The 27,557-nt window shown below is 40.2% G+C and overlaps 1 protein-coding gene and 1 pseudogene across 3 annotated transcripts; one reads left to right on the plus strand and one right to left on the minus strand.

Moving 5' to 3' along the window:
• Positions 1-26,665, minus strand: FMO1 (flavin containing dimethylaniline monoxygenase 1). 3 transcript variants are annotated; one of them, XM_008978300.5, is made up of 8 exons: positions 26,369-26,665; positions 18,250-18,438; positions 10,455-10,617; positions 7,077-7,219; positions 4,949-5,148; positions 3,601-3,956; positions 2,719-2,791; positions 1-768 (listed from the first exon to the last, which is right to left on the minus strand). In XM_008978300.5, exons 1-8 carry the CDS (start codon positions 26,498-26,500, stop codon positions 426-428), a joined length of 1,599 nt encoding a protein of 532 aa, XP_008976548.2. In that variant the 5' UTR covers positions 26,501-26,665; the 3' UTR covers positions 1-425. The 3 variants fall into 3 exon arrangements, with proteins under 3 accessions (XP_008976548.2, XP_054967640.2, XP_063460039.1); XM_055111665.3 differs by lacking the exon at positions 18,250-18,438 and having other exon boundaries at positions 26,369-26,619; XM_063603969.1 differs by lacking the exons at positions 18,250-18,438; positions 26,369-26,665 and adding an exon at positions 16,895-17,018.
• On the plus strand, positions 14,389-15,027 carry LOC106633871 (high mobility group protein B1-like; annotated as a pseudogene).
• Positions 26,666-27,557: the final 892 nt, after the last annotated feature.

Below are 27,557 nucleotides of genomic sequence, written 5' to 3' on the forward strand. Positions count from 1 at the left end.
AAACAATCAATTTTTAGGTTTATTTTTTACTTTTAATAAGCCAGTACTATAAGAGCACCATTTCAGCACAACACAATCATTTGTGAAGTAAGGGGTTTTAGTTGAGATCTGTGAAAATAGTTTATATGGGAAAGAGATATGATGGCTGAGTGCTGTCAAGAACAGCTTTCTTTCTAAAATGAACCTGTAACTTTCCAACAACCTTCAAATGCACAAAAATCTTAGTTATCATTCTTTAGCATTAGAAGTGGAGCTGGGAGAGGCTCAGGAATACCAGTGGTAGCCCTGGGGCCAGCCAGGGAAGCGAGAGGGTGGCCTTTACTATTTGAATACAGTTTATAACTGTGAAGGCAATATTGCTGTAAGAGAGGAATTGGAGCATTGTAAATCTACTCTGTGCATCTTCCATTTAGGAGATCTTTTACTTATAGGAAAATCAGAAAAATAGCCACAAGCAAAGCCAGAAAGCTAAAGACTTTAAGAAAACTTTCAAAGGGAGATGGAGACTCTTGTACAACTCGAGCTTTGATGACCTTGAATGTTCGGTCCCACTGGGTCATGATGGCATTTCTGGCTCCTTCCCATTTTCCTGGGCCAGTCAAGCGGAACTGGTATGGTGAGCATGGGCCAAAGAAGACAGTCAGAGCCAGATGTGGATCCGTTAGGAGCATAGAGAACAGGTTGGGTTTTGCATTGATATAGGTCAGGAGTTCATCTATGTATGTGATATAATCTGATTGTAAAGCCTTGCAGTAGCACAAGCCAAACCTTTATAAAAGGAAGATTGGGGAAAAAGGTGAAGACAAAAAAACTGATAATCTTAGAACAAGTACAAGTGCCCAAAGCAAACAAATACTGCTGCAGAATTTGGGATGGTTTCTGCATTTTCCCCTTTATTTCCCTACCTATCTAACGGTCTCCTTCTGTTTCTTAAATCAAGATGAGTCCCTTCAAAAGATACTTTATACATATGGCTTTTAATGGGTGCTCTGAGTGCTCATAATGCATCTTAGTTCTTTTGTGAAATAATTAGCAATTTCTAGAGGAAAATATATTTTAAAATTTCTAAATCTTTATAAAATTCCATTATTCAGTAATAACAAATCCAATGATTTATATAATGTGAAAAGCCACAAAAATCTATAGGGTAAAATTCCCTGAAATGCTGGTATTAGGCTTTAATTAATTAATTAATTTTTCTTTTCCTTTTCTTTTTTTTTTTTTACAAGGTCTTGCTCTGTCACCTAGGCTGGAGTGCAGTGGCATGATCATAGCTCACTGCAACCTTGAACTCCTTGGCTCAAGCGATCCTCCTGGTTTAGGAATAGGTGGGACTACAAGCATAAGCCACCATGCCTAAATAACTTTTATTTTTTTTGTAGGGATGGGGGCTTGCTATGTCGTCCAGGCTGGTCTCAAAGTCCTGAGCTCAAATGATCCTCTTGCCTTAGCCTCCCAAAGTGCTGGGATTACAGGCATGATCCACTGCACCTGGCCCCTAAAATTGTTTGCTGACATGCGTGACAAGAAGATTTTCATTTTATAGCAGTTCTAATTAGTTATGTATTTCACTGGAGTTCCATAATGAAGATCAAATCATATCCCAGGTTGAGGATAAAGAAGAGACACCTAAAATGCTATTATTGTTTTGGAATTTGGTACCTTGACAAGGATAGATCAACCCTTGAAGTTTGGGAATATATATGAACAAGAGAGTGATAATAAGTTCCTTAGATGCAATGATTTTAAAACTTGCTGTTTTTTTTTTTTTGCCACAGAACCTTTATTTCAAGTGAAAATGTATATCAAATGCAGAAACAGATGAACAGATAAAACAAAGTGGTTTTATCAAACCACAAAACAATCAGAAATGTTTTGGTTGGATTGAGAGTGAGAGGGGAGGGCCAAGACTCTTTACTTTGCTGGCCATCAGTCTTCCATTGTCTCTAGCCTTGAGTGGTAGCCACAGAGCACAGCATAAGTGAAAACCTTTCCCATAGAGAAGTGCTCAATAAACTTTATTCTGAAAAAGGCCAGACAGTAAATGCTCAGGCTTTGAGAGCCACATTACAGTTTCTATCTCAACTGCTAAACAACTTTGGTACTGTAACACAAAAACAGCCATTGACAATATGTAAATGAATAAACATGGCTGTGTTCTAATAAAATTTTATTTATGGCCAGTATGGTTTCCATTTCATATGATTTTTCACATACTACAAAATTTTGTTTTTCTTCTTCCTTTTTTCCAGCCAATTATAAATGAAGAGCAAAAGCCACACTCCGAATAAAAACAATAGAGCTGATAGAGACTTGTTCAGTGAATGAATGAGCAGACACTTCTAGTGTCAGAGTAAATAGGTACAACTGCTTGCCTGTTGATTATGGATAAGATATGGAATAATGTACCTGGTAGATTAGGGTTAATTATGTAGTACTTGATTTGGAATCCAAACTCTATGTGATACTAGAAAACCATGGGCTGAAGTGATGACTTTGGGGACATTAAAAATTCTAAATTCCCCTTTCCCTTCTCTCTTCTTAAATAGGCTCTCCTAGTATTTTTCTTGTAAGTCTCAGATGCTTCTTTTTTTCTCAAATGTAACTTTCATCTCTCTGCTATTGTTTTTTTTTTCTTTTTCGTTTCCTTTTTTTTTTTTTTTTTTTTTACCAATTTCAGTTATAATTTAAAAAGGGTGCAGTAAGTAGTTAACTTACCAACTGGGCTTGTTTTCTTTCCTTGCATTAATTTCCTCTATCATGACACTTGGTGGTGGTAACTTATTTACACCTGTAGGATTAAAATAAAAACCTCAAATGCAACTTAAGTTTAGATCTAGCTGTTGACTTATGGATAAAGATGCTTTACTATGGCTCTCCTTTCACGTCTAGTACCAGCTACTCATTGATCCTTATGGCAAAAATGTTAGCAGCCTGAGCTGACTGGTTGTATGCTCCTGGTAATAATGCCATCAGCTGAAAAGATAAGCATCTGGTCATTTCACTAATTATTTGATATAGCAGAATCTCACAACTAGTTTGGCTGAATGTTGTCACTCATTTGCTTGAGTTTAAAAATTTTAATTGAGCCAGTTGATTCAGTCAACTGACAGAACTGTTAACTGTCATTTTGTTTTAGTCAAAATAACAGGTAGCTGTGTGCAGTGTGCATGTCTGTAGTCTCCACTACTCAGGAGGCTGAGGTAGGAGGATTGCTTGAGACCAGGAGTTTGAGGCTGCAGTAATCTATGATCATGCCTATAAATAGCCACTGCGCACTAGTCTGGATGAGATAGTGAGACCCTGTGTCTTAAAAATAAAAAAGAAAAAATATCACAGTTGACATAGATACAGCCTATGTCAACTGTTATATTTTTGGTATATCAAAAAATATATATATTTTTGACCCCGATATACCATTTATGCAGTAATGGAACAAATCATTATGACAGTATAATTCAGCAAACAATAGAATGCATCCTGCTTTTAAAGATTCTGTTATTTTAAATAGAAGCAGGAGGAATAATAGTCTCAACATTTCCAGTATCCAGAATCACATGGCAAACCAAAAACACATGCCCTGCTATTTCTTACACTTACCTTTCAGGACTCGAACAGCCCACCGAGCTTGTGTTTCTCCTGTAGGTATCATGGAGCCCAAGGGTTTGATGAGGCCAATAATGGCCAGGGTTGGCTTTTGCAGATGTGCAGGGAAGATATACTTGTACAGTGAGGCCTGGCCATCTTCAACTTTCACTACAGACTCATCAAGGAAGGGGAAAGCAAATGTGTATCCAGTGGCAAAGACAATGATGTCAATAGGCTCTTCCTTTGAAGTATTGTTAAATATGACAGAGTTTTCCTTTACCTCTTTTATGCTTGGCCTGATGAACACTTTCCCAGTGATGATGCGTCCTGGGAGCTCATCATTTAGCACAAACTCTTTCAGTTGAGTCCTAAACAAAAACATGAACAGGGAGGAGACTTGTCAGTGAACAATTCAGCCAGCTCTCCCTTCTCTTTACCTTCCTCTCTCATTCTGGGGCTCTCTCCTTGGTTGGACAAGAATTGCTGCAAGTCTTGGGAGATGTTACTTCAGTGGAAGGGGATTCATGAATGTTCAAGAAGGATTATAAAATATGCTTGCCATTTACTAGAGTTTGGAAGCCTGAAGAGGAAGCCAGCACCTTCTCTAGCTTCTGTTTCTCTTGCTGATTTTTAGCATTCATCTATCACTGTCATTCTAGAGTGGGGCTGAGAGCTGAAGGGCTACAAGGGAAACCAGGGACTTCTAGAGTGGATGAGAACTTCTGAAAGCTCTAGTCTCTTCCTAGGAAAAACTTTTATAAGGGAAACATGCATGTATTTAAAGGAACAAGGGCAGAATTGTCTTTTTCTGGCTATACCTTTGGAATCACACGACAAACACTTTGTGAGCTGATCTTGTATAAGCTGAGCCATTTTTTGGGCCAAGGTCAATCTTGACAACGGGAAGAAGGCTCTACCATTAGAGAGATGGTGAGGGGCAACTATGGGATTCAGTTTTTCCCACACAGTGAAACTGGGCAAGTGTGTTTCTTTTATCAACAAAGTCATAGACAAATCATTCTCTTTTGGTTGCTACAGCTGAGGATCAAGTAACTTGCCAAGGTCACAGAGTTCACTTACTACTCAGTGAGCTTGGGTAAATGGCTGAATTTTGCTGTTTCAGTTTCTCCATAATAAAAGGATTATTATAATAATACGTAAAGTGTTGCTGACAAGGTGAAATACATAATTTCACTTTCTGAGTACTTAAGAACAGTTAGCTGTTATTATCAAGCAAATTTGTATCAAGTGTTCCCACACATTCAGCCATGTTGCTGTGGTACTGCCTGGCTCGTATAGGCTGCTGGACAGGCAGAGGCTCCTTCTTCCTAAAAGCCCTTGGCAGTCACATTATATTTACCTGTCTTCTGGTATTAAGCCGTAATTTGCATGATTGAGCCAGTTGTTTATCTTTCGCTCCATCAACCAAGTCACAATTGGAGTTGGGAGGGAATTTCTCAACATGTTCTGAAAGCGTGTCATGAACACCATGTCCCATGGGTAGCCCGAGTCAAAGATTCGGCTGATCACCCATCCCCCTCCGGTGGTGCTGAGGAACACCTGGAAGCAATCAAAGACATCCCTTCATTTGACACTGTGAACACGGCTGGCTGGTTCTGCCAGAGATTCAAGAAGTGTCATGAATGGAAAGGCACTGAAAAGTCTGCCACTCTCAAAATACACCCCTGACAAGATAGTCTTGGTTCTTCTAACTTCTATTTTAAAGTTAATCCTTTTGAGATTAGGATTCAGAGCATCTAGAGTATTAAAATGCCTTAAGACATATTATTGAATACTTATTATCTGCCAGCCTTTAGTAAACCATAGGGACCTAAAGTCTATGTAAGAAAACAATGAACAGGTGATTGCTACTTGGTGTGCTCACTATCATTGTAGGCAGTAAGAACAGGGAATGGCAGTATCAGAGTTGTCTACAGAGTTTCAGTGCAAACCATTGGCTTAAATGACAGCAAAATTCAGTACTACAATTACTTTTGGTATTTGTTCTTTTTAACATTGGCTGTTTGAATTTACCAGTTGACCGAATTCACAAAGCTAATAGTTTTAGTACTTACACAATAAGGAGTTTCCTGTACAATTGTTTACAAAGAAAATAATTAGTTAAGCAATCTGTTGCTTTGCTGATACAAAACAGCTGATTTAACAGATTGTTTCTTCCCCCACCAAACTGGGGAGCCAGCAACTAGTATATATTAGTTAGCTGAATGGCCCTCAATGAGTTTACAGCATAGTTGAAAAGAAGATATATATGATGAAAGGTAATTTGCAATATTAAGAATTTAAAAGTGAAAACTGAGGGGTGCAAATTACAATATTACTTACATTCTGAATAGGGAGAGATCACTTCGTGTTGGAGTGAGATATCTGGGAAGGTAAAGGTAGATTGTAATAGAAGAGAAAGGGGCTCTGAAGAAGAGAGAGGGGTAGCGTGAGCAAAGGGGAACTAAAGACAGGAACTGGAAAATGCTACAGTTGATTATCATGCAAGAAACAGAAGTTAAAATTAAAATGGCAGATTTGGTTCAGATTATAGAAAACTCTCTGATGCAGAGCTACTACATCTGCAATTTATTTTTTTCAGGTAAAGAGAATAATTAGAGGTTTTTCAGCATGAGAATGCTATAATGAGAGCAGGCTCTTCTGAGGATTTGTTTGTTGGTAGTTGGGGTCTAGATGGCTTGTTGTGGGTGGCAGTGACCTGTGGGTAGTGGTACAAGGCAAAAGTAAAGTGCAGGGCAAAACCCTTGAGAACCCTGAAGGTAGGAGGTAGAAGAGGATAGTTAGGAACGTAGGCTTTGAGTCAAAGAGACTTGGGTTTGAGAACTGGCTCTGCCACATGCTAGTGGTAAGATTTTAGGCAGGTTCTTTAACTTCTCTAAGCCTTGGTTTCCTCATGTGCAGTCAAGGATACTAACAGTACCTACTTCAGTGGCTTGTTTTGATGACTGGATAAAGTAGTGCAGTAAAAACACATTTAGTGCAGTGCCGGCCACAAAATAATCCTAATAAATATTAACTATTTCTACAACTATTATTAGGAGGACAATGCAATATCCTCAGTGTGAGGTAGCATGGACCTGATGAGGGTGTTGGTAATTAATAAGGAGAGGAATGGGCAAATGGGAGATAGTAGCAGGAAAAAGTTGGTAGAATTTTCTGACCTATGGGACTGAGTAGGGAAGAAATATGTCCTGTAGCTCTTGTTGAATGGCTGGGAAAATGACACAAAAAAAAAAAAAAAAAAAAAAAGTAAAAAGAAGTCAGAGAAGTTGGTTTTGGAGGGAAGATGACAACTGTAATTCATAGAAAAATTTGTGAACATTCAGTAAAAATTAAATTCCTTAGTAATCTGTTGTTTGCATGTGAGGCATTTTATTCCTTTAACATTTATCATGGTGTCAAACACCATTTGCTTGAGGCATGCATCTTAAGATAAAGCTCTTCACCCAGTAACATCAGGAATGTACCTTTTCCGCCAGGTGGCTGGCCTCCACAGCAATGTCTGTGCCAGAATTTCCCATTCCAATCACAAGGACTCTCTTGTCCTTAAATATATCTGGATGCTTATATTGCCGGCTATGAAAGTACTGGCCTTTAAAGGCATTAATACCTATAGAAAATAAAAGAGAAGTCACACAGAGAATTAACAGGATCAGTGAATGAAACATAAATATTTTTCAGTTGATAACATTCTTTTGACAGATGATTTTGGTCATTTTTACTAGTATTCTCAAGTTTGAGAAAATATGAATACATGACTTTACAAGACATTGGCAGGTAATTATTTAAGGGGGGTTATTACTCCATCTCACTAGATAGGCCTCCAGTTTTACTTACTAGATAGTTAACTACTGAGCTGAAATATTATGGCATAAAGATATATTAAGCAAAAGTATAAGGAGTCATTATCATTTTAAAGGTTGATAAAAGTCAACAGGGCAATAATATTCTGTTGATTAATACTTGATTTATATAAGCTTTTCATAAGCAAGGAGCAAGGACAAGGAAGCTTAAGGGAACTGTGAGTCAGTATCTCTTTTCAGAAAACTTTTTGATCTCTGCTTTGTGCCTGGTACTGTGCTAGATGGTATGGGGGGAATAAGATAAATAAAATGTTGTCCCTATTCACAAAGTTTCATGTTAGTTGGGGAAGTTCACTTGGTGACTGACTGTAACTCAGGCTGAGTTTGCTGGGTTGGCCAGAGTTGGCTCAGAGAAAAAAGGAGTGATGTCAGTTACACCAGGATTCAATCTACTGGGCTAACTTGATAGGATACCTTAGGCAGTGATGCTGAATCTTACTGAAACATCACATGAATGGAGAAGGTTTGAAAATACTCTTTTTCTTTTTTAACAGCAATAACTTAAGCAGAAAATACTCTTAAGACAACATTACATAATCAGAAGTAACATGTGCTAAACAAAGAACTTCTTTTTTCCTAAAAAAAGTAATAAGACCTCTACATTCTCAGGGGAAAAATGTATATACTTGTGGGGAGTGGCCTTACAAGGCCTGTTGGCTCTTTAGCTCACCTTGAATTAGTAGAAATCTAACACGAATCCAAGTTAAAACCTAACCACAACACAGAGCATTTGGAATTTAGCAAGGATGCAACCAAGTTCCAATATTTACTCAGCACAGGAACCCAATATGGATCAGAGAACTGTTGCGAAGAAAGAGCTGGAAAGCCTAAGCAGAAAATACAATTATCTCTGGATCTCATGTTGTTTTAGATTCTCTTTGGATAGGCTTTGTTTTGGGGGGTCACAAATGGACAAAAATGAGACTCTGTGGCTGTCTCTTAACAGACTAATACTTTCTCTTATCTCACAGGAAGACAGAGTAAGAACTTATATTAGGTAAATGTGGCTGTGTTAGTAAGTAGCAGAATGTCCTATCTAAGACAAAAATTTATAATATAACAAAGAAAAAAGGTAAATAGCAGAATGTATATATGTGAATAATAAAAGTAGTCATCTTGGGAAATCATACGTTTATTCTAACTGTGATACCTATTATTTTTACTACGACTTTTTAGTGCACCTTCTCTGGAATTGCTTCTAGAGCTTGTGATACATATTTTTAAATACCTTCAGTGAATTTGAATTTTTTTTGACAGTTAACAACCATCGCAAGGAGTGTGTGCCATCTAAGCAAGTCTGCTGTTAGTCAGGAGATAGAGAGGTTGGGAGAACTGCTCTTCAACTCTAAAATCACAGAATTTTAGAGCTCAAAGACTCCTTAATCATTTAGCCAGGGATTTTAAATTGGTAGTGGTTGATAAGATGGGTTTTAAGAAAGACTGCAAGCCTTGTAGAGCTCTTCTTGCTTGATTTGTGACGTGTACTGTTGGTTAAAGTAATCCAAGCTCTTCAATTTGTGAGTGAATTTGAGGCTTAGAAAAGTTAAGTGGGCGACCCAAGACTATCAGCTAGGTGGTTGTATATGCTAGAATTCATAGCTGCTGGGTCCCTACCTCTTCTACTCAAACTGAGCATATTGGCTCAATTGCTTTCAGGTATGCTTTATTATTTTAATCTGATGTAAACTTGTGTGACTTTGGGGGGCAAATCCAGGACCATGAGAGGTGTATGTTTAGGGTATTGGAATCACTACAGGTCATATGCAGACTGTGATTTCTCCACTGGACTCCATAAAACTGTATTCATTCCTCCAATACAGGTTACATGTTGCCTTATTCACCTCGATATTCTTAGCACCTAGTGCAATATACTGTAAGTGCTGAATGAATGTAGTTTACTCCCTATGCCATGGAACTTTCTGGATTCTTGCAGTGACTAGGTACTCCTTTCTGGAATTTTGGAGTGGATGGCTGCTCAGAGCCTTGCTCTGCAGGCAAGAATGACAAAAAATTGGGTTGTCTTCTGTGATGGTGAGATTCCATTGTTGAATGGGTTCAAGAAGAGGCTATGGAGCCTCTCTCAGAATTGCTGAAAAATAATTTCCTGCATTGGGAAGAAGACTGAACTTGGTTCTTTCCAATTCAATGATTCTATTCTCTGGCAATTTTCAGGATATGCTTTATCCTAATCTAACCTGATCTGAGTGACCTCTGGGGGCAGATCCAGAACCATAGCATGCTCCTAAATTTATTGTGGTAAGATGAGTCTTGGGATCATTCTAGGCAATCATTAGATGATTTGGAGAAAAGTTTCTTAAAGTTTTAACTTTTTGAATGCTTGTTACAGATGAAATAAACCAAACCATTTCATTTTCTGTTCCATTGAGTTAAAATCCAGTTAAAATTTGGCATAGATTAACATGACTATGGTTGCAAAAGGCAGATAAGAAAACTGAGACCCAAAGATGTCTTAAGTTGTCTCCCAAGACTAATCTCCCTCTTGACTATTGACCAGTGCCGTAAACTTCTAATCTAATTGCTATCGCTCACATAAGAGGAACAAATAGAAAAAATTACTTTTTTCTTTATTCACAGATTGACTTTTGTGGCCTCTAAACTCAACTTTGGCAATGTGTACCTGCTGCTGAAGTTAATGACTTGTGTAAGCATCCCATGTCTCAGAAGACTTTCTGAGTGCTACCAGTCACTTGAGGGACATTGAATCTTGATAAAGCATAAAACTGCTTATAAAGTTATCCATTTTGCTCTTATGTATTCACAGATTGTTTGGAACAAATGAAAGCCAAAAACTGGCCAGAAAATGCTGGCTAGAAAAAAACAAAACAAAACAAAACAAGCCTCCTCCTACCTCCCAACTTTAACTATTTAATGGAACAGCCATAGGAATTCATTCCCAGACCAATCAAGCATCAGAATGGCTCCCACGAGAAAACTTAAAGTTAGTTACAGAAAATGCTGTACCTGGAAAGGAGTCCAGTGGCAGATAAGGATTAGTAAGAAAGCCAGTGCAGACCATGACAGCATCAAAGATGGCTGACTCTTGCTTCTCTTCATGCATAGTGACCACCTCCCATTGGCCAGAGACAGCAAAATCTGAGCATTTTGTTACACTGCAGACTTTGGACTGAAAAAGGAATCACAGATATGATTAGCAGTTGTCAATGTTCCATTAAGCACTTGCCAGTTGATGTACCATTGATATTTTAAAAGTTCTAGAACACAGAATAAACATAATTAATAAGTATAACCCTAGAAACCTAATCAGGTTACCAGACTAATCATGATTCCCTAGACGGAGGTAGTCTAAGCTTGGAGAGATATCTAAGACAAGTGGTGGCATCCAAAAATTTTAAGTGATTTGCTCAAATTCTCACAGAAAGTGACAGAATCAGAATTAGAACCTAAGTTTCTGATGCCTTTTTCATTATCCTTTCTGTTATGCAACCTCATTTCTCACAGGGCTGTCTCTTTAACAAAAATTTCTTTGACAGATACATGGGTAAGATATAATTGAAAACCTGAATTTGGTCCTGTGTATATTAGCTTATGAGGTTTTATAGAATATGTTGCTGAAGTTTTTCCAGAACTAGAAAGCAATTGAAAAGTGCTAACATTATGGCCTGAATTTTTTTGAGAGTAGTCCACATTTCAAAGAATCTATTTTTTGCTGTTAGTGAGTACATACACGTCCATGATTACCAGGCTTTGGTTCAGGAAATATATGTACAATAAATCTCAGACAAGTCAAATTTAAAAGGATAAATTATTCACTGACCAAGTGGCTTGCTATCTTTCTTTCTTTTTTAAAGTTTTTAAAGAATATAGGCTTCTTAAGTCCCTCTTAATGGGTTCGCTATTTGATTTATACTATTTGAAGTGCTTATTGTGTTTCTACATTTGTAGTGCAACTGTCTTTTCTAAAAGTAAATTTTCAGTTAGTTTAAAATCTTTCAAAATAGATTTATTTTTAATCATAAAAATAATAAATATGTAGCCTGGGCAACATGGCAAAATCCCATCTTTACAAAAAAAATACAAAAAATTAGCCAGGTGTGGTGGCCCATGCCTGTAGTCCCAGCTACTCAGGAGGCTGATTTGGGAGAATCACCTGTGCTTGGGAAGTCAAGGCTTCAGTGAGCCATGATAGTGTCATTGCACTCCAGCCTGGGCAACAGAGTGAGACCTTGTCTCAAAAAAAAAAAAGCTTGTCATTAAAAATTTGGAATATATACAGAGGAATGAGAAGCAAAACCAAACAAAATCAACTACAGATCACAGTTGAGTAATAGCTGTTTGTGTTTACTTTTTTTTTTTTTTTTTTGAGATGGAGTCTCGCTCTGTTGCCCAGGCTGGAGTGCAGTGGTGCAATCTTGGCTCACCGCAACCTCCGCTTCCCTGGTTCAAGAGATTCTCCTGCCTCAGCCTTCTGAGTAGCTGAGACTACAGGCCCATGCCACCATGCCTGGCTAATTTTTTGTATTTTTAGTAGAGATGGGGTTTCGCCGTGTTAGCCAGGATGGTCTTGATCCACCCACCTTGGCCCCCGAAAGTGCTGGGATTACAGGTGTGGGCCACTGCACCTGGCCTTGTGTTTACTTTTTAAAACTTTGGTGAACATCTAGCTTTTTAAAAATTGTTCTAAAATGGCCTTGTGCCTGACAACAGTGGCTCATGCCTATAATCCCCACCCTTTGGGAGGCCAAGGCAGGAGGATAGCTTGAGCTCAGGAGTTCAAGACCACCCTGGGTGGCATAGTGAGACCTTATCTCTACTAAAAATTAAAAAAAATATAGCCAGGCATGGTAGTATGTGCCTATAGTCCCAGCTATTAATAGTGGGGAGGCTGAAGTGGGAGGATTTCTTGAGCCTAGGAGGTGGAGGCTGCAGTGAGATAAGATCCTGCCACTGTACTCCAGCCTGGGTGACAGAAACTTTGTTTCAAACAACAACAACAAAATAAAAAAGGTCTTGGGCAGCATGTGGTAAAGGAAATGCTTCAAATTCAGAAATTTTGATGCATTAAAAAGAAGATTTTTATGTGTTGTATATATTCATTATGATAATGCTTTCCTTACTGTGTCCATTGCAAAATAAGGAAGTGGAATAAAATACTCTTTGGAAATCTGTTTAGGAGGATGTATTAGTCCATTTTCACACTGCTGATAAAGACAGACTAGAGACTGGGCAATTTACAAAGGAAAAAGTTCTAATGGAGAACTCACAGTTCCATGTGGCTGGGGAAGCATCACAATCATGGCAGGAGCAAAGAGGAGCAAGTCATATCTTACATGGATGATGTCAGGCAAAAAGAGAGCTTGTGCAGGGAAATTCTGCCTTATAAAACCATCAGATCTTGTGAGGCTTATTCACTATCACTAGAACAGCATGGGAAAGACCTACCCTCATGATTCGGTTACCTCCCACTGGACCCCTCTCACAACATGTGAGAATTCAAGATGACATTTGGGTGGGGACACAGACAAACCATATTACTCTACCCCTGGCCCATCCCAAATCTCATGTCCTCACATTTCAAAAGCAATTATGCCTTCCCAACAGTTCCCCCCCAAAGTCTTAACTCATTTCAGCATTAACTCAAAAGTCCACAGTCCAAAGTCTCAACTGAGACATGGCAAGTCCCTTCCACCTATGAGCCTGTAAAATCAAAAGTTGGTTAGTTACTTCCTAGATACAGTGGGGGTACAGGCATTGGGTAAATACAGCCATTCCAAATGGGAGAAATTGGTCAAAACAGAGGGGCTACAGGCCCCATGCAAGTCCGAAATCCAGCAGGGCAGTCAAATCTTAAAGCTCCAAAATGAACTCCTTTGACTCCATGTCTCACATCCAGGTCACACTGTTGCAAGAGGTGGGTTCCCATGGTCTTGGGCAGCTCTGCTCCTGTGGCTTTGCAGGGTACAGTTTCCCTCCTGGCTGCTTTCACAGGCTGGCATTGAGTGTCTGCAGCTTTTCCAGGCACATGCAAGCTGTCAGTGGATCTAACATTCTGGGGTCTGAAGGATGGTGGCCCTCTTCTCACAGCTCCACTAGGCAGTGCCCCAGTAGAGACTCTGTGTGGGGGCTCTGACCCCACATTTCCCTTCTGCACTGCCCTAGCAGAGGTTTTCCACGAGATCCCTGCCCCTGCAGCAAACTTCTGCCTGCACATCCAGGCATTTCCATACATCCTGTGAAATCTAGGTGAAGGTTCCCAAACCTCAATTCTTGACTTCTGTGTATTGCAGGCTCAACACAATGTGGAGGCTGCCAGGTCTTGGGGCTTGCACCCTCTAAAACCACTGCCTGAGCTCTATGTTGGCCCCTTTTAGCCACAGCTGGAGCAGCTGGGATGCAGGGCACCAAGTCCCTTGGCTGCACACAGCATGGGGGCTCTGGGCCTGGCCCATGAAACTACTTTTTCCTCCTAGGCCTCCAGGCCTGTGATGGGAAGGGCTGTGGTGAACACCTTTGACATGCCCTGGAGACATTTTCACCATTGTTTTGGGAATTAACATTCGGCTCCTCGTTATTTATGCAAATTTCTGCAGTTGGCTTGGATTTCTTCTCCAGAAAATAAGATTTTCTTTTCTATTGCATTGTCAGGCTGCAGATTTTCTGAACTTTTATGCTGATTCCCTTTTAAAACTGAATGCCTTTAACAGCACCCCAGTCACCTCTTTATTGCTTTGCTGCTTAGACATTTCTTCTGCCAGATACCCTAAATCATCTCTCAAGTCCAAAGTTCCATGAATCTCTAGGACAGGAGTAAAATGCCACCAGTCTCATTGCTAGAACATAAGAAGAGGCAGTACATTGAGCTCCATAGAGACAGCATTGGGGCAAGTGAGAGCCGGATGGGCACTGGGCAACTCTGTGCCTCACTGAGGAAAAATAACTAAACATTGGCAAAGGAGATTCTAAGAAGCCAAGAGACAAAATGTCATCATATGCATTTTTTGTGCAAACTTGTCGGGAAGAGCATAAGAAGCAGCACCCAGATGCTTCAGTCAACTTCTCAGGGTTTTCTAAGAAAGGCTCAGAGAGGTGGAAGACCATGTCTGCTAAAGAGAAAGGAAAATTTGAAGATATGGCAAAGGCGACAAGGCCCATTATGAAAGAGAAATGAAAACCTAAATCCCTCCCAAAGGGGAGACAAAAAAGAAGTTCAAGGATCCCAATGCACCCAAGAGGCCTCCTTCAGCCTTTTTCCTGTTCTGCTCTAAGTATCACCCAAAAATTAAAGGAGAACATCTTGGCCTTCCCATTAGTGATGTTCTGAAGAAACTGGGAGAGATGTGGAATAACACTGCTGCAGATGACAAGCAGCCTTGTGAAAAGAAGGCTGCAAAGCTGAAGGAAAAATACAAAAAGGATATTGCTGCATATTGAGCTAAAGGAAAGCCTGATGCAGCAAAAAAGGGATTTATCAAGGCTGAAGAAAGCAAGAAAAAGAAGGAAGAGGAGGAAGATGAGGAAGATGAAAGAAGATGAGGAGGTAGATGAAGAAGATGAAGATGAAGAAGATGATGAATAAATTGGTTCTAGCGCAGTTTTTTTTCTCGTCTATAAAGCATTTAACCCTTCTGTACACAAGTCACTCCTTTTAAAGAAAAAAATGGAAATGTAAGTCTGTGTAGGATTTGTTTTTAAACTGTACAGTGTCTTTTTTTATAAAGTTAACACACTACCGAATGTGTCTTTAGATAGCCCTCTCCTGGTGGTGTTTTCAATAGCCACTAACCTTGCCTGGTGCAGTATGGGGGTTGTAAATTGGCATGGAAATTTAAAGCATGTTCTTGTTGGTGCACAGCACAAATTAGTTATATATGGGGATGGTAGTTTTTTCATCTTCAGCTGTCTCTGATGCAGCTTATAGGAAATAATTGTTGTTCTGTTAACTGAATACCACTCTGTAATTGCAAAAAAAAAAAAGTTGCAGCTGTTTTGTTTACATTCTGAATGCTTCTAAGTAAATACAAATTTTTTATTAGTATTGTTGTCCTTTTCATAGGTCTGAAATTTTTCTTTTTGAGGGGAAGCTAGTCTTTGCTTTTGCCCATTTTGAATCACATGAATTATTACAGTGTTTATCCTTTCATATAGTTAGCTAATAAAAAGCTTTTGTCTACACACCCTGCATATCATATGGGGGTAAAGTTAAGTTGAGATAGTTTTCATCCATAACCGAACATCCAAAATCTTGATCAGTTAAGAAATTTCACATAGCCCACTTACATTTACAAACTGAAGAGTAATCAATCTACTCAAAGCATGGGATTACTAGAATCAAACATTTTGAAAGTCTGTCCTTGAAGGACTAATAGAAAAGTATGTTGTAACCTTTACATGAGGACTCTATTCTTTAACTCCCATTACCATGTAATGGCAGTTATATTTTACAGTTCCCACATTAAAGAAGACCTGAGAATGTATCCCCAAAAGCGTGAGCTTAAAATACAAGACTGCTGTATTAAATTTTTTGTTGACATTAGTCTCAGTGAAGACTATGAAAATGCTGGTTATAGATGTCTTTTCCCATTTATCTAAATATGGACTGCTCAGGGAATGAGACTTTCCATTAAAAGTATTTTTAATTAATTGGGCCAGCTTTTAAAACAAAGATGCCACATTCAAAATAGCGTATATTTTCCTATATTATGGTTTGCCCCCTCATAAATCCAAATAGGAGGAAAGAAGACACTTAAATTTTTCATCTCAGTATGAATTATTCAATTTATTTGAATGATTTTTCTTTACAAAACAAACTCATCCATTAGTCATGTTTATCTGCTTAGCAGTTCAGGGAACAATTTGGCAATTTTGTGATTTTCAAGATTATCGTTTTCTTAAGATGCCAGTATTTTAAAATAGTGTTATTGTAATTTTACATGCTTTTGTGATGGAGTGCTGTTTTGTTATATAATTTTGACTTGGATCCTTTCCATTTGCATTTGTTTATGTAATTTCAGGAGGAATACTGAACATCTAAGTCCCGGATGATACTAATAAACTAGTAACTGCAGAGGTTTTTTTTAAAACAAAAAACCAAACAAGAGTCACCTTTGCTCCAGTTCCCAACAAGTTCCTCCTCTCCATCTGAGACCATCTCAGCCTGGACCTTATTGTTCATATCACTATCAGCATTTTTGTCAAAGCCATTCAACAAGTCTCTAGGAAGTTCCAAAGTTTCCTACATTTTCCTTTCTTCTTCTGAGCCCTCCAAACTGTTCTAACCTCTGACGTTTCCACAGTTCCAAAGTCACTTCTACATTTTTTGATATCTTTTCACCAGCTCCCCACTCTACTGGTACCAATTTACTGTATTGGTTTTCATGCTGCTGATAAAGACATACCAGAGACCTGGCAATTTACAAGGGAAAGAGGTTTGATGGAGAACTCACAGTTCCTTGTGGCTGGGGAAGCCTCACAATCATGGTGGAAGATAAAGAAGAGCAAATCACATCTTACGTGCATGGCAGCAAGCAGAGAGAGAGCTTGTGCAGGGAAGCTCCGCCTTATAAAGCCATCAGATCTCATGAGACTTATTCACTATCAGGAGAATAGCATGGGAAAGACCTGCCCCCATGGTTCAATTACCTCCCACTGAGTTCCTCCCACAACATGTGGAAATTCAAGATGAGATTTGGATGGCGACACAGCCAAACCATATCAGAGGACTTTTAAGGTCATGAATGTGAATGCAAATTTTATTTTCCACTTGTTTTGGTCAATGTCTCCATTTGTGTTGTTTTCTGTGTATAATTCTCTGTGAATTCCTCATCATCCTTACCTCTGATAAGGGAGGGAGAAAGGAGAAGGGAAACATAGATTTTCATATGTTTCTTGGAGAGGAAACAGAGAAAAAAAGGAAAAAAAAAGGACAAAAAGGATATATTATTCATTTGTCCCTGTCCTACTACCTTCCTCCTGTCTCCAACCTCTGAAATGGGAGAGGAAGGGGGCATTGTAGAATAACAATATTCAAAGATTTTTCTATTCTCAAGAATATCTAGAAAAGATTTCTTTCACATAGCAAGGTTCTCTTGTGTATGGGCCACTGCACGTGTCCATTCCTATAAAAGGATAGTCAAGAAGAGAGTGGGAGCTGGGAGCAGTGGCTCATGCCTGTAATCCCAGCACTTTGGGAGGCCAAGGCAGGAGGATTGCTTGAGCCCAGGTGTTTGAGACTGCATGGCCAACATGGTGAGACCCCATTGCTAAAAAATATAAAAAGCTAGCTGGGTGTGGTGGTGTGCACCTGTGTTCCCAGCTACTTGGGAGGCTGAGGTGGGAGAATCACCTGAGCTTAGGAAGTCCAGGCTGCAGTGAGCCATGATCATGCCACTGCACTCCAGCCTGGGCAACAAAGTGAGACCCTGTCTCAAAAACAAACAAACAGACAAAAAACCAAACAGGAGACTGGGGAAGGGGGCTGGTGGTTCTCAGTGTCCATGTGGGCAGGCATTTGGCCCAAGCTGAAAATGTGGCTTGATATTTTTTAGGTTCCCTAAGATACTTGGATATAAGTATTGCAAACTAAAATTTTATACTTGTGAATATTTACACAAAGTATCCTCCCCCACCTCCAGATTTACTTGAAGTGGGGAGTGAGTATAGGGAGAAAATAAATACAGCCAGGTGTCATTAATATTGCCAGTTTAGTGTCTCATCTACAGAGCCCAGGGCTAGGCTGGAGAGATAAGAGAAAATAGGTAGGAAATACTTTCTGACTACTAACTGATGTTTTGTGTCTTACCTTGAATTGAATGTGTTTCAGAAGGTCAAAGTGGTTTGCATACATTTTGAGATATTCCAGGAATTGAGAATTTGGCACATAGTTTGGATAATCTTCTGGGAATGGAAAGTCTGAGTAACAAGACATCTCCTTGCAGCTGTTGGAAACCACAGACTTGTAGAGACTGGCTCTGCCTTCTTCAACATGTTCCTGTACAAACAGTGCACACACATGAACATTCATTGCATGCTCATAAATAAGCCTGGGAAGAACTCACCGGTCCAGATGCACACAGTATCATTGCCAAGCACAGGAGAATATAGAAATACATGAGAATCAGGAAGTAGTCTTTATTTGAATGATGGACAATTGCTAGGTAATTTGGTTTTATGGGGTATTCTGGAAATGATTATGGAGAAGATGGTTCAGAGTATGAAGGATCTTGTATCCAAAGTTAAGGAATTTGGATTTTACAGGAAGGTTATGCCAATCTACTGAACGTTCTAAATATAGAAGTGATTCATATCACTTCTAAATTTTGGAAAGATAACTCTGGTTCTACAAAAGGTGAATTAGAGGGAGCTGGGAAGGAAGGAAGGGGGTGCTAGCCAGGAGCCTAATACACAAATCCACTTGATTGCTAATGAGGGCATGAGCAGAGGCAATGACAGCTGGAACCCAGAAAGGTGAGATTTGTGAGATGGCAGTAAGGTAGAACACATAGGATTGCAAAACCAATTAGATTTAGGGGTTGAGAGAGGAAGCAGTCAAAGTTTTCCAGATTGGACAACTGTGTGTGGCAAAGCACTAACAAATTTCCCATCCCCAGTTTTTACTCACATAACTAGCAAATACCAATATCTCATAAGACTACTGCAAAGTTGAATGATAAACAGTTTTAGTAATGTCTTTAATATACATTGCCTCTGTCTTTTGGGGAGTAGTATGGAGGATTATTCTAATTTCAGTGGCAAGGTTCTTGTATTTTAACATTATTTACCATCTTGCATATGTATAGTTCATTTTTCCTGTGAAATAAAAATTATTTAATTTATGTGAACAAGTAGAAACATGAACATAAATCTCACATATGGAGAGGGCTTTCTCTGTTTCTGCAAAGGATGTGAATTGATATCATATATAGATTCCTGTATCTGTCTGAAATATACAGCAATCACAGATAACAAAATTATAAACATATCTCTGTGGTTTAAATTAATGTTATTTATCTCATTGACTGATAAGAGTTGATTACAACCTGCTTGTCTGTGGCCCACCTGTCACACAGACTCAGCTAAAATGCTTGCGAAAGATGACTATTTAAATCTTGATATTTTATTCAGCTGGAATATCTAAAGCAGTGTTATTCAAACATAGTCTGCAGAGCAATACTGATATGAATGGTTTGTTACTAGTCTGTTACAGGATAAATACAGAAATCAAGAGTAAGCATTTAGAAACTTTTATAGCAATAATTTGACATTGCTCAATATGTAAGCATGTGGACACCGTTTTGTTGAACAGGATATAAATCAGTCTTGTTTTTGTCTAATTTGTGTGATGAGTTTGAGTTGTGTACTAGTCATATGCCATAGGACTGTATTATCATGTGCGATGTTTTAAGGTTATTTTGAAAACTGTTATGCAAAAGTGCATAAAATCTGGAATCATTTTCTTTCATTGAAAGATTATTTATATTTAATCGTACAGTATAAGTTACTTGAACTGGCTACGGATAAAAGACTGAAGATATAATAAAAAAAAGTAGCACTATCAGCTTCATTTTGGATAGCAGTTAAAAAAAATACACTGAACTTGCTGAGACTGGTTTAAAAATCTCTTCCTCATTTCAATCAACATACCTCTGTGAGCCTCCTTTCTCTACTTTGACTGCTGTTAAGCAATGTTTAGAAATAGTTTAGATACACATTATCCCCTGCAAAGAGCATTGCCATCCATTCAAACCAGATTAGGTAAATTGACAACCAGGAAGCAAGATTAATTGTCATATTAAAAACCTTAAATAGTAATATAAAAAATGTGTATTTAAAATGTGTCTACCAGTGTTTAACATGGAGAACTGCAATTTCATACAAAATATTTGTTTGGCAAAAAGTTACAAAGGTAATGATGACTCTCTGTGTCAATTGCCTATGTACTCACTTTCAAAGAACAATGTGTTCATTTTTTTGTAATTGTTTTCCTTTATATCTATGTTGTTTAATGACACTTACTGAAATTAATTTTATAATTTCTGACTCTATAAATTTCAAATTTACATTTTGTATTTTTTGTTTGTGTCATTTTCATTTTTCTAAGGTTCTTTTTTTTTCTTTTTCTTTTTTATTTTTCTTTTTTTGAGACGGAGCCTCGCTCTGTCGCCCAGGCTAGCGTGCAGTGGCTTAATCTCTGCTCACTGCAAGCTCTCCCTCCCGGGTTCATGCCATTCTCCTGCCTCAGCCTCCCGAGTAGCTGGGACTACAGGCGCCCGCCACCACGCCCAGCTAATTTTTTTGTATTTTTAGTAGAGACGGGGTTTCACCGTGTTAGCCAGGATGGCCTCAATCTCCTGACCTCATGATCCACCTGCCTCGGCCTCCCAAAGTGCTGTGATTACAGGCATGAGCCACCTCGCCCGGCCGGATTCTTTTTTATTATATTTGACAACAGTCTACAATTAATTGGAAAAAAACTTGATTGTTCTTCACTGTTTGAGACCACAGCTCTGTAGCTCAGCGCCTTTTAATTTTGTTAGGAATTGCTTGGGTAGTCTTATTAACATGTGGATGCTGACTCTGTAAGTCAGGGTGAGCCTGAGATTGTGCATTTCTTTCTTTCTTTTTTTTTTGAGATGGAGTCTCGCTCTGTCGCCCAGGAAGGAGTGCAGTGACCCGATCTTGGCTCACTGCAAGCTCCGCCTCCTGGGTTCACGACTTTCTCCTGCCTCGGCCTCCCGAGTAGCTGGGACTACAGGCGCCGGCCACCACGCCCTGCTAATTTTTTTTTTTTTTTTTGTATTTTTTTTGTATTTTTAGTAGAGACGGGGTTTCACCATGTTAGCCAGGATGGTCTCCATCTCCTGACCTCGTGATCCGCCCTTCTCAGCCTCCCAAATTGCTGAGATTACAGGCGTGAGCCACTGCCCCTGTCCGAGATTGTGCATTTATAAGAAGCTCCTATGCAGACGCTGCTGGCCCATGGACCATATTTTGAGTGAGAGTGCTTTAGGATGCCCAATAGGATGTATAGACGCCACATAAACACTTTTGAATTTACCAGTGGCCACATTAAAAAAGAAAGAAGAAACAAGTGAAATTAATTTTAAGAGTATATTTTATTTAACTCAATATACCCAAAATATAATTTTTCTCTCTATATATAAATATAAATTTAATATATATATAAATTTGTGTGTGTGTGTATATATATATATATATACAAATTAAAAATTTTAAAGCATTTTGTAATGGCATATTTAAATATCAGCAATTCATTGGAACTGGATAAGCCAGGGAACCATTTATTTTATGAGAACTTAAGGCCAATGAACTAACAAAAATAGAGGGAAAAATAACCCTTCTGTTTCTCAAAACGTAGGAAGATAATTTTCAAGGCAGAAAGATGAAGCGCTTCCAGGAAACACTGAAGCCTGTTGTGAAATAATGTATCACAGATGTTAACATATGAGAAACTGTAGCTTACAGAGGAAACTTAGCCCTTAGGATAAAATCTAAGACCAATACTTACTCTTGTCTCTCTTTCCTTCTATTGATTGTTTCTCCTGGAAATAGAAAAGGTCTGGAGTATTTAGCATATATACAGGGAGTATGAGTCCATGCCCCTTCTGAATGGTGTTGGTGGGACCTGACCCCTCACCTCCAGTGTTTGCCTCACTGTGCAATCTGCCCCAGTGATTCCCAAGCCCTGCCAGGCTTCAATACCCACCCTGCACCCTCCCACCCGTGCTGCAGACACTCTGGGAATTGTACCTGGTGGGGGGTCCACCAGTTGCCTTGAACTCCGAGTGTGGAAGCACGTGCCCTCTAAAAATGGATGGGGCGACTTAGGAGAAGATTTTTGTTTTCATGAAGAGAAAATGAGTGAGTAGAGAAAAAAGGAGAGGAGGGTTGAATCATGGAAAGAGGGAAGAGACTAAGAGTATGAGCAGAGGGGTTTCTGTCCTTCTGGTCCACTTTGGTCCTGCAGCACAGTTGGGAGGTCACCATCACCACTGGGACACTTGCTGGGACTCCTTGAGATGCAGCCCAGGATTTGCCTGATTCTTGAGCTGTGAAACAGACTCCAGAAATGCATGCAATGTAGTTCTTAACAGAATAGGCCTCAATGTCAGACTGCCTAGGTTCATACTCAAGCTCTACCTTTTTAGCTGGCTGATCTGGGAATTTTCTTAACTTCTCTCAGTTTCCATATCTATATGCTGGAACCGCAATATTACATAGACCCTGGGAGAAATTGGAGTGATAGCTATCATGCTAATGGAACAATGAAGCAATCGTATCATGCTAATGGTACTAATGGAACAATGCCTCTAGGCTGTCAATAATTTTAATCATTATTTGTATTATTCTTTCACAGCTACCATGGAAATTTACTTTCTTGAGCTTGCATCCTTCAGGCAGGAGTGTAGGCAATGGGAAGAAAATTTTGTCAGGTCAGTTCTTTTCTTTCTCATTTTAAAAACAGATATAAAGTGATAATAAAATTCACTCCTAGATAGAGACCTTCTCTCTATATGCACAACATTCACGTCTCCTGTTCTCCAAGAATGTTAATTTCTTCCTTCTTTTCATTTCCTTAAAACATCTGGCACCCATTTTACTTTGTTGCCCCTTCTGCCTAGTGAGAGTCAGACTCTCACTGGAGGACAGGGTCCAGTTTCTGGGTCTATATCGCAGGAGAGCTGTGGAAACCTCAGAGGAAATTTGGGGAACCTCCAAGAATGCAAGCTCCATGAGGATAGGGGCCTGTCAGGGGTACCCCACTAGGATGATAGTAATTAAAAAATGTTTATTGAATATACGAATAGACGTTTTAGAAATAAGGCTTTTAATGAAAGGTTACAGGAATCAGATTTACCAAACCTAAAGAAGAAATAGTTGAGGAACTATTCTTGTGATTTAAAAGGGTGAAGTATTTTTACACTTCATCATTGCCCTCACTGAATGTAAAAAATGTGGTATGTAAGGCATATAGTAGGGTTTCAATCAATATTTGTTGAATAAATGAAAGCGTGCATGTGCCGAGGAAAAGAACTGGATGCACATGAGGAAAATATCATTCTAGGGAGGGTTACTGGGCCCCAGCAAATGTTACAGGGAGGTGAAGGATGAAGCACAGTGTATTTTTACCCCACAGTACTGTTAGTCACCTCTAGATGATGTCTGTGTGCTTTTACCTGAAGACTGGGTAGCTGGGATTACAGGCGCACGCCACTATGCCTGGCTAATTTTCATATTTTTAGTAGAGATGGGGTTTCGTCATGTTGACCAGGCTGGTCTCGAACTCCTGACCTCAGGTGATCTGTCCACCTCAGCCTTCCAAAGTGCTGGGATTACAGGCGTGAGCCACTGTGCCTGGCTGACCTTCTCTATTTTTCTAATTCTCCAACCCCATTTGCCACCCCCACACCCTCTTCACCCTCGCAGACGCCATATTTTCTCGATAGAATTGAGGCCTCTGGTGTGCGTGCTCTTATATCTTCTTCCTCTACCTCAAAATTTCTCTTTCATGTTCACCTTCCCTTCCCCTCCAATCTCTGGGGAGGGTGTATCTCTTGTCTCCCCACCTTGCCAGGGCTAACCCTTCCACTGGTACCTACAATTCCACTCCTCCCTTTTCCTGCCAGGATTGTGTCTCAATTTGGATTTATGTGCTCAGTTATTTCCGGTCATCCAGATAGTTTCTATTTGCCTACAAAAATCTTTGGGTCTTCCTATCATGCAAACAAAACAAACACAATGACCAGGAAATCTCCTTAATTTTGTTCCTCATTACCTATTGCTTTTAAAACTGAGTATAAACCCCTTGCCCAAACATGCAGCCACCCTTTTCCCTCCCATTCTTCCTCTTACGTGTACCTTATGCACCAAAAAGCTATTTTTATTTTCTGAATATGCCCAGTACTTTTTCTTTACTGTCCCTACCCTCCCTGGTGTCTTCTGCTCAATCTTGTCTACCTGTTGAAATTTTTCAAAGTCCATCACACACTACCTCTTCAGTGAAGCCTTTTCTGGCTTCCTAAATGTGGCTATCATCCTGCTCTCAATGAAATGCTCACAGCACTATTTCTGACTTGCAGAATCCTAGCCTTCTTCCATCTACCTGACAACTCCTGAGGGCAGGGTGAATCCTTCTCATTTTTGTGTCCCCCACTGTATTTTGTGCTTTGTGCACTGGTGTTTGACCTACCTGCATCACACGGCTGGAAATGGGCCCAGCTGGATCCAGACTCATTTCTCTTGATTCTTAGATCAATGATTTTTAGTGTTAATGATTAGGTGCCTGTGACCTATACAAGGAGCATTTATGTGTGGTGCTGCAAGAGACTAAGTACTGCTTTTGATCTTTAGGTTTAGTTTTTGTTTTGACTGAGATTACTTTAGTCAAATAACTCGGCTAATTTAGTTAGGCAGTTTCATCTTTCAAGCCAACTCCTGACCCTGACTGATTAGGTATGCTTGTTTGGAATAATGTTAAGAAGGATTCTGAGGCTCCCTAGGGGAAAGGCATCATGTTTGATTAGTAATGTCTTCGATGGACATGGGAGTGGGGAGATTTTTGGCCTAGGTGTCAGGTTTCTGCCATCCTGTTGGAACATATGTGGTTTGATTCCTGAGAAGAGGCATGCTCTTTTACCTTGTCCTCTTTGGCAGTCTCCATGCATTGATGATCACATTTGGTGGGTACACTTTAAGATATGCAGTTCTTTATGTGAGCCAAGCCGCCTATGCTGGAGGACTGTGACTAAACTAGTAACCTTGGCCTCTCTGGAGTTTTACTCACTGAGCTAGAAAATAATTACTTTATTTCAGTTCCAGATTCTACCCTTCTGTAACAGAGAAATGCTGTGTCTTTCTCTCAGCCCCTCAGGGGATCTGAGGCAGGGCTATCTGATACCTTGCTTCTTTTCACTCTTTCTGACAGCTTTCTCCTCAGCAAATTTAAAGCTCATGGGAAATGTTTTTGCTCAAAAGGAGGGAAAATAGAAACTCTGGAAAGATTTGATGCAAATGTTTCCCTGACTGAGCCATGGAGTTCAGAGAACGTTTTCCCTGCCTGGCTTCAGGGTTTCAATGGCTTTAAGAAGGGCCCTTGTGATCTCGTGGGGCCCCAGGCCAGGCAAGGGTGGGCTTTATAGTCCCCTTTCCTCGGTCCTCACCCCTTCATTCCTTTCTCCGATCCAGGCAGTAACCCTGCTGAGACTTGAGTATATTACTTTTCTTCTGCTCAGGGAATTAAAAAAAGACTCAAAACTCACATTCTTTACTTCTGTTTGTTCTTGGCCTGCACTGGGATTGCCAGGTCAGCAGGACCTTGATTATGGAGCTCATCCTACACAGAGCCCTGAGTCTGTAATGCAGACAGAGCCAGGCTGGGAAAAGAAGCAGGTAAAAGCAGCTCAGTCTTGCAGGCAGAGGCTGAAATTCTTGCTCTTGCTCCTAACACTGCCATCTCTGGCCCTGCTTCAGACGCCCTGGTCCTGCTCCTTTGCTCCTAGGCTTTCCTGGCCTGGCCCAGTTACTCCATTCTCTTCCATACTTCTTGGGCATCTTTGGAAACACTTCTTCCCCTTGGCTCTAGATAAAGTGTACAAGTCTGTTCTGACTTCCACCCTAGCTCACCCATGTCCTGTTTCTTTTACAATTTCAGTGGCTCCTCATGGCCCCCTGTTCAGCAGACATTTCTAACCTTCCTCAAGACCACCAACCCTTGTGAAAGAAGCACAGATATAATTTCCCAGCTGCCAAGCCATTCTCCAATAGACAGATAAAGTTGTTGAAACCCCACTTACGGTGAATCTCCACAGCCCCCCAACCCTTGTGAAAGAAGCACAGATATAATTTCCCAGCTGCCAAGCCATTCTCCAATAGACAGATAAAGTTGTTGAAACCCCACTTACGGTGAATCTCCACAGCCCCCCAAGGTCGTCGCTCCTCTCAAAGCAGGTGGGCTCCAGTCCTTCTTCCAGACAGCACTTGATGGAGGCCAGGCCACTGACCCCAGCTCCCACAATGGCAACTCGCTTGGCCATGTTCTCCTGCGTGAGGAAAATGAAGCAGGCTTTTTATTCACAAGCTCCACCCCACCCTTGGCTGCTCTAACAAGCCAGGAAAAAGAATTTGGAAGATTAGGCGTTTTGCTCAGTTTGAATCTTCTGTAGCGGGTCTCTGGTGTGTGAATGTGAGAAGGAAAATGTTCAGGTCACTGGTTAACCCTGTGCTTGGTATGTTCCCGCCCCTCATGCAGCACCGGTGCCAAACGTTCGTACAGTTGTCAAGGCTGTAGCTTCTGGCAGAGCTGCTGGAATTGGACCTTTTACTGGATAAAGTCTTGCACTTGAGACTGTGCTGCTGCCTCTAGTCTCCATTCTGTGGCCCTAGAACTGCATAGATCAGCAGATTAGGAAAAGGTCACCTTGTCAGACACAATCTCTTTATCACATACAAAACTGAAGCTCCGATTGGTGTGGTGACCTGACACAACACCACACAGCAGCTGGTGGGGTGGAGTTGGGACCAGGAGCCACCACACCTGTGGCACCACAGGTGCTACTGCGGCACTGCCCTGTGTGATCCTGCCCCTGGCACAATGCCAGGGCCCCAGCTGTGCTGTTGGTGTGTCCCTTTCACAGGTCACCAGTGATGGTCACCAGTGGGAGAGAGAGAGGGTGGCTGCCAGGGAGGGTTTGTGGTAGAAAGGTAGGCATGCAAAGCCATCCCTCCCCTCTCAATTGGATACTGATTCACCTCCAGGGCACATGGCACAGTCACCACTGGGATGGGCCAGAGAATCTTCTGGCACCAGGCCATGTGTTAATAACACACATGTGTAAGAACACCGAGAGGCAATAGAGTGCATTGATTAAGCAACCAGGCTCTGGATCCAGGCTGCCTGAGATAAAGCGCGGCTCTATCAGTTACGACGGTGTAATCTCGGACAGATTAACCCTTCTGTGCATCACAAATATAAAGAAAACAATAGTAGCTTCCTTGAAGTGTTTTGTGAGAATCAAGTGAGTTAATAATGTAAGGTGTCTCAGAATAGCTCCTGGCACATAGTAAGTGCTCAGTAGCTGTAAGTTATTGAAA

The sequence above is a fragment of the Pan paniscus genome, chromosome 1, assembly GCF_029289425.2.
Source record: "Pan paniscus chromosome 1, NHGRI_mPanPan1-v2.0_pri, whole genome shotgun sequence".
NCBI lineage: Eukaryota > Metazoa > Chordata > Mammalia > Primates > Hominidae > Pan > Pan paniscus.